The sequence below is a fragment of the Geospiza fortis genome, unplaced genomic scaffold (genome assembly GCF_000277835.1).
Source record: "Geospiza fortis unplaced genomic scaffold, GeoFor_1.0 scaffold29, whole genome shotgun sequence".
Taxonomy (NCBI): Eukaryota; Metazoa; Chordata; class Aves; order Passeriformes; family Thraupidae; genus Geospiza; species Geospiza fortis.
Genome location: NW_005054349.1, coordinates 5,223,410 through 5,230,614, shown reverse-complemented (window position 1 = coordinate 5,230,614; position 7,205 = coordinate 5,223,410). Strand labels below are relative to the sequence as shown.

At 47.7% G+C, this 7,205-nt stretch overlaps 1 protein-coding gene across 1 annotated transcript in view; it reads left to right on the top strand.

Annotated features, from left to right (window-relative positions):
- KIF4A (kinesin family member 4A) overlaps window positions 1-7,205 on the top strand; it is an 18,566-nt gene that overhangs the window by 1,045 nt on the left and 10,316 nt on the right. The window contains exons 2-14 of the mRNA XM_031058823.1: window positions 3-237; window positions 882-1,072; window positions 1,314-1,403; window positions 1,952-2,118; window positions 2,284-2,378; window positions 2,560-2,679; window positions 3,723-3,898; window positions 4,379-4,440; window positions 5,100-5,235; window positions 5,673-5,731; window positions 5,910-6,015; window positions 6,637-6,702; window positions 6,986-7,168. Of these exons, the coding sequence (XP_030914683.1) occupies window positions 3-237; window positions 882-1,072; window positions 1,314-1,403; window positions 1,952-2,118; window positions 2,284-2,378; window positions 2,560-2,679; window positions 3,723-3,898; window positions 4,379-4,440; window positions 5,100-5,235; window positions 5,673-5,731; window positions 5,910-6,015; window positions 6,637-6,702; window positions 6,986-7,168 (1,686 nt within the window). The remainder of the gene's footprint in view (window positions 1-2; window positions 238-881; window positions 1,073-1,313; window positions 1,404-1,951; window positions 2,119-2,283; window positions 2,379-2,559; window positions 2,680-3,722; window positions 3,899-4,378; window positions 4,441-5,099; window positions 5,236-5,672; window positions 5,732-5,909; window positions 6,016-6,636; window positions 6,703-6,985; window positions 7,169-7,205) is intronic.

The window sequence follows — 7,205 nt, the reverse complement described above, 5'->3', positions numbered from 1 at the left end:
AGGGCTGCCGGACGTGCCTGTCCTTCGTGCCCGGCGAGCCGCAGGTGAGCCGCGGGGCGCTCCCGGGGTCCCGCAGCCACCGGGCCCCGTTACCAGCGCTGCCCCGTCCCTCTCGCCCGCAGGTCGTGGTGGGCAATGACAAAGCCTTCACCTACGACTACGTGTTCGACCCGTCCGTGGAGCAGGAGGAGGTTTTCAACACCGCGGTGTCGCCTCTGGTCCGTGGCATCTTCAAAGGTTTGTCCCGGGTTTTGCCCGTTTGGAGCCCGTTCCTCTCCGCAGAACGAGGCGGGTGTGTGCTCTGAGGCAGTTTTCATGGAATGCCGGAGGAGTTTGGGTCGGAAGGGACCTTAAAGCCCATCCCTGCCATGTGCAGGGACACCCTCCCCTGTCCCAGGTTGCTCCAAGCCCTGTCCAACCTGGCCTTGGATGCTTCCAGGGATCCAGGGGCAGCCACAGCTGCTCTGGGCCTCCCCACCTCGCAGGGAACAATTCCTTCCCAATATTCCTCTGGTAGTGGAAGCCATTCCCCTTGTCCTGTTAACTCCAAGCCATTATAAAAAGTCCCTCTTCCTCCTTAAGAATAACACAATGAATTGATCAACATCCTGTTCCAGGATGCTGCAGTGGAGCTGGGATGGCAGAGAATTTGTGCTGTGTTTCTGATTAGCTCTAATAAAAAATCCAGTCTTAAAAAAGAGCTGGAATAATAATTTTACCTGTTTTTTATGAAGTTTTCATTGCCTTCTTTTTTTTTCCCTCAACGTTCCTGACTGTGACCTGTGCTTAAAGCTGGTGATTTTCTGCAAGGGTGGTTTTCAAAAATGCAGCTTTCATTTCAGTCTCCAGGTGACTCACCCGGGTGTCCTTTGTCCCCTCAGGATACAATGCCACTGTCTTGGCCTACGGACAGACGGGGTCAGGGAAAACCTATTCCATGGGAGGCACCTACACTGCCAACCAGGAGTATGAGTCCAGCGTGGGGGTCATCCCCAGGGTCATCAAGCTGCTCTTTGAGGAGAAACAGCAAAGGCAGGATTGGGACTTCATCCTCAAAGTTTCTTATTTGGAGGTAAAAGTTTGGTTTTTATCAAGTTAGGAATAAAGGGAGCTTTGAGGTCACCTCCTTCAGGTAACAGATATTGATTAAGTCAATCCTTAAGACTCCAGGAGGTTTGTTAATCCTTTCTGGTCCAAGGTGTCTGTCCCTAAAGGTGAAATGAGTAAAATGTGATGCTAAATTAGCCCAAATTTCAGCATGACTGCTCCTTTCTTTGGCTGGTAACTCTGAGCTGCTCCTCTGCTGCCTCCAGATTTACAACGAGGACATCCTGGACCTGCTGTGCCCCTCCCGAGAGCGCTCCCCCATCAGCATCCGGGAGGATCCCAAGGAAGGCATCAAGGTCTGCAGGGCTGGGGACTGAAGGAGGGGTCCATGTGGGAGTTTCTGCCATCCCTAAAGCAGTGGGATGGGACTCATCCATGTGTTGGGAGCAGCACACAGAGATCCAGGGGGTGGGATGCTCAGGGAAAGCACAGCTTGCCAAGGAGCACATCCTGTCCCTCCTGCTCATCCCCTCTCTGGTTTGTGTCCCTGGGGGTTGCCTCTGCAGTACTTTATTCACACAAATCCCCTCCCCATTCACTCAAAGCCCCTTCCTGTGACTGGGATATCCATGGATTTGTCCCTGGAGCCCTGAGGTGCTCTGGTTCCATCCCAGAGCCCAGCTGGCTCTGGAGCAGGCAGAGGAACCTGGGGGGTGTTTAGGAACAGCATCAGGATGTTATTCCATGTTCCTGAAGTGAAATTCACAACCAGTTTTTCCTGGGAGTTTCCATTCCAGCCCCCTGGGAATGGGCTGGCACAGCCTGAGGTGCAGGGAGATTTTTCTGATCCCAGGTGGGATTAAGAGGAAGCAGAGGATAAACAATATTTCCTTCCTGGCTACAGATTGTGGGGTTGACAGAAAGAAATGTCACCTGTGCCCAAGAGACCGTGTCCTGCCTGGAGCAGGGGAACAACTCCAGAACTGTGGGATCCACGGCCATGAATTCCCAGTCCTCCAGATCCCATGCCATCTTCACTATCTGCATTGATCAGAAGAAGAAAAATGACAAGTGGGTGTCACTGTGCAGCTGATGAGAGTTACTTTGCCAAAATTTCCTCATCCTGGTCCTGAGCTGTGCTTGTCAAGGCAGTTCAGGTTTTGGCTCTCTGAATTTTCAGCTCCTGGGCTGCTCCTTTTGCACCTGGGAGAGTAAAACAGTTTCTTTCTGCCCTAGGAATTGCAGTTTTCACTGCAAGCTGCACCTGGTGGATCTTGCTGGCTCTGAGAGACAAAAGAAGACCAAGGCTGAGGGAGACAGACTGAAAGAAGGTCTCTGGGCTAGGACTGGTGGAGTTTGGGTTTCTTCTCACTTGGGGGTTAATAAAAAAACAAAGCATTCTTTAACCCTTTAATCTGCTTTTTTTAACCTTGTTAAATTTTTAATAAGGGCAGGAAATGAGGAGTTTGGAGCTGTTGAGGTGGCTGTGCTCACTGTGAGCTTTGTCTGCAGGAATCAACATCAACAGAGGCCTCCTGTGCCTGGGGAATGTCATCAGTGCTCTGGGAGATGAGAATAAAAAGGGAGGGTTTGTCCCCTACAGAGACTCCAAGCTGACCAGGCTGCTGCAAGGTGAGAGAAGATGATGACAAAGCCTGAACTTGCAGATGCTTTTTAAATAACAAAGTAGGAGAAAACCCCCCAGCTCAGAGCTGCTGCTGCTGAAAATGGATTTGTTTGTTTAATTTCTCACTGAAGCCAGGCTTTTCCTGTAATCTTTTATTTTAGGTTGCAAATGCAGTGAAATGAGCTCAAAACAAGTCCTGCTCTCCTGCACTTTCTGTGACAGGAGGAAACAAGACAAAATCAGGGCTTATTTTTGGTGGGGAGAAGGAAGAGGAGAAGTCTGGGAGCAGAGATCTATTATTGTACCTTAATTATAGCAACTCCCTGGGTGATGTCACAGCCAGAATGAAGCTCCAGCTGTCTGTGCCTTCCCTGGGATTTGTTTTCTTAGTCTGAATATCTGGTCTTTGTATTTCAATTGCTGAGATTTGTCTTTCAATGCATTTTATTTAAATTACCCTTTAATTTGGGCACAGCTTCAGTAATGAAATTACTGGGATTTTTATGGTAATTACGTAATTTGCTGCAAAAGCTCTTTCAGTATTTTCCACGTCTGAAAGTACCTAATTAAAACCTGGATTAGGCTGGATGTGGGGCCCCCCTTTTTTTTTCTGATCAGTAGTTTTAAGAGCCAATTTGTATAATACCAAAGGATGAAGTTTCATGCAGCTTTGTGATCTGTTCTTAGCCAATAATTCCTTAAATTGGAGAAAATTCTGGATATTCATGGAGGTCTTGTTACTAGGGAGGACAAGGGAGGGGCAAACCTGAAAGAACCAGGCCAGAAATGGCATAAAGAAATTATTTATTAGGGCAACAACTGAGGCTTCTGGGGTGAAACCTTTGATTTCAAACCCTGACTTTGGCTTTCAAAAACCCACTTTAAAACAAAACTGAGTGTACAGAGGAGAAAGTAACAAGTGGCACCAAAATCCAGCTGTTTAATCTGCATTTTGGGGACACGCTCATGGGGTTGGAACCCTTGAAGGATGACATTTCACTGTCATCGTTGCTCTGACAGCTTTGACATTGTTTCTTCTCCTTCCCAGACTCCCTGGGTGGGAACAGCCACACTCTGATGATTGCCTGTGTGAGCCCAGCAGATTCCAACCTGGAGGAGACCCTGAACACTCTGCGTTATGCTGACAGGGCCAGGAAGATCAAAAACAAACCCATTGTCAACGTGGACCCCCAGGCAGCTGAGCTGCACCAGCTGAAGCAGCAGGTACTGGGGGAACCCCTCAGCAAACCCCAAAGGAAGGCACAACCTCACAAAAAATGCAAAACATCTCTGATGTGTGTTGCTCTGTCTCTGGAGCTGGTGGGAAGGGGATGTTTGGCTATTTCTTGGAGTTTTCCTGCAGGCAGAGAAAAGTGGTGGTGCTGGTGTAATTTAAATTTCCCTTGCACCCAACAAATCATTGCCTGGTGAGCTACAGGCACAATCAGAAATACAGAGATGGTTTGGTGCCTTCCTGACATCTTCTGCCTGTGCTCAGCACGAGGGGAAGGGAAGGGTTTTCCCTGGGGTGATCCCAGAGGGAAGTGAAGAACCTTTTGAGGAATAAATAACTTTGAGTACTGTAACAGCACCACTCCTTTCCTCAGGCAGTGGTAAAAGGGGAATTGGGGAGTAGGGGAGTCAGGAAGACCAAGGATCCATGGAGCTGTTACATTCACAAGCAATAATTATTTGTCTTTGCAGGTCCAGCAGCTCCAGGTGTTGCTGCTCCAGGCCCATGGAGGGACCCTGCCCGTGGCTCTCAAGTAAGATTTGTTATTTAATGTCCTCTGGATGTGTATTTATCACACTCCAGAGAAGTCTCTAGATCTCTTAGCTCTGGGCAGGGCTGTGGAGTGAGGGGGGAACAAATTGGTTGCTTTTTTCCTCTTTTTTTTGTCATCCTTACTGAAATTCCTTGGGATATTTAGTTTTGTAGCAAACACCTCATAATTGCAAAAATCTGTTGCAGAAAGTAGAAGAGGAAGCAGGAAACACCTCCTGAATAAACTCCTGTCTCTGACACCCATCCATCCCTGTTCTCCTCACTCCTCTACCCCTAAATGTGGGGCAGTTCCACCTCCATTATCCTTAAAGCACAAAATCTGGGACAAGAGTTGGGCTGTGCAGGTGTTGTGTTCTGGGGATGTTCCAAACCCAAGGACATGGAGTTCACAGCCTCTTTGGAGTTTTTTTCCTGCATTCTGAAGTGTCCAAGGCTTGGACAGACTCTGGAGCAGCCTGGTCTGTGGAAGGTGTTCTGCCCATGGCAGGGGTGGGGCTGGATCAACTTTAAGATCTTTCCCTCCCAAGCCATTCTGGGCTATTTGTTTTAAAATATTTAGGGAATAATAATAATTTTGGAGGTAATTTCAGTGCTGTCCCAAAGCCCAGATTCACACCCAACTGCTCCTTGCTGTTGCAGTGGTTTGGCCCCTTCTGAGAGCCTCCAATCCCTGATGGAGAAGAACCAATCCCTGCAGGAGGAGAACCAGAAGCTGAGCCAGGGGCTGAGTGAGGCTGCTGGGCAAACAGCACAGATGCTGGAGAGGATCATCCTGGTAAGTTCAGTTATCCCAGGAGAGCTCTAAATTGCTGGGAGTGAATCAACAGCTGCTCCTGTGTTTATGACATGCTGAGAATCTCTCTTAAATGTTCCTTTCATATTGATTCCAAACCAGTCAGAACCAAAAACCTGCCTGAATCTGTTGGTCTTTAGTTTTCTTTTGGAAATTTTTTCAGCTGAATCTTTCAGCTTTTCAAAATATTTTGTTTTACTATTTTAAATAGCACTTGCACACTTGTGCTCTCCCTTCCCCACCCTGCTTTTTTCCTATTGCCTGCAGTGTCTATCCCTGAAATAAAGCTGTGAAATCCAGCCTGATGGCCCTGACTATAAAAGATCTTTCAGTGCACTGATTTTAACACTGCCAATCTTTTACTGCAAATTATCAGCTGATTTCTGGCTTCTTATCTTCTACAATTCTGATTTCTCTAGACAGAGCAGGAAAATGAGAAGATGAATGCAAAACTAGAGCAGCTCCAGCACCACGCTGTGTAAGTGTCCCCACACCCTTCTCCTGGGATAATGTCCTTGGGAATTCAATGTTTTCTGTGGGATAAACTGGATCCAGTCAGCTGGAGTTTGTTCATCCAGAATTAATTCAGAAGTTGAGTGGGGAAAGTTGTTCTTCCCTGGCACAAACTCAGCATGGACTTGTTCCCATATTTCCAGGTGCAAGTTGGATCTGCAGAAGCTGGTGGAGACTGTGGAAGATGAGGAGTTAAAGGAAAATGTGGAGGTGATCAGGAACCTGCAGCAGGTGCTGGCTGAGCTGCAGGTAAGGCTGAACCTAGGGAGTTGTGACACCTTACTCAGGAAATCTGGAATTCCATTCCAACAGCTTCCCTCAAGGAGCCCAGCTATTAAAATGTGAAATGACTCTTGAGATCCACTTCAAAACTGTCCTGTTGTGCTGTAATGCTGCAGAAAGGCCACTTGTGCTGCTCCTGGGGGGGAAGGGAAGGAGGAGTCTATGTGGGAAAACCTGATACAGGAGCTTGGCAGGGATTTACAGTCCCTAAATTGGACGGAGTGTTCCAAACTTGGTGATTTTTATGGACAATGTAAATCGCAGGGCTCTGAAATTGTTAAATAGAAGCTTCCAGGCTTTTGTCTAATGAAGGAATTTCAGTTCTCCCTCACTGGACATTCCTCTGTTCTCTCCTCCTCTTCTTCCTGTTCTCTCAGTGCTGGAGTTCAGGGAAGATTTCAAGGAATGGCTTTTCCAACATGGAGGAGTTTCCCTACCTTCCTTGAAGATGGTCTCCTCTTTCCAAAGAGGTTCTGGCCAGAGGACAATCACATTGTGCTTTGCCATAATGTGCCAACAGGCTGTTATTTTCTTCATTTTATTTCATATTTCCCTTTTCACCCAAATATTCTTCTCTTTGTTCACCAGAGTGAAAACGCTGCCGCCGCAGAAGCTGCTGCAGAGCTGCCAAACTCTGAACAGGATTCTCCAGGTGTAAGTGAGGGGCTCAGCAATGCACACCTCACTGGGGCATGGTTTTATCTCCTCATACTTTTATCTGCTCCCCCCCTGCTCATTTTCTAACCCAAATGCTTGATAAATCATCACCCTTGTATGTGCTGTTCCAAACTCAATGTGTTCACAGTCAAGAACCTGTTCTCATTTCTGAATAGCTGATTTTTTACATAAAAATGAATCTGAAGTGCTCTGTAGAAACAGAGATCATGTAATTCAGGAGCTTTGGATTGGCCTCTCCTCATGGCTGTGTCTCCTGCAGGGAGCAGAAGTGGGCCAGGAATCCAAGAGAGCCTCTGACTTCAGCACCCAACACGCCCTGCGCCAGGCACAGCTCTCCAGGGAGCTGCTGGAGCTCAACAAAGCCCTGACTCTGAAAGAGGCCCTGGCCAAAAAAATGTCTCAAAATGATACTCAGCTTGGGCCCATTCAGTCCCAGTACCAGGTAAAGCTGACATCCTCCTTGATCAGTTTGTTTTCCC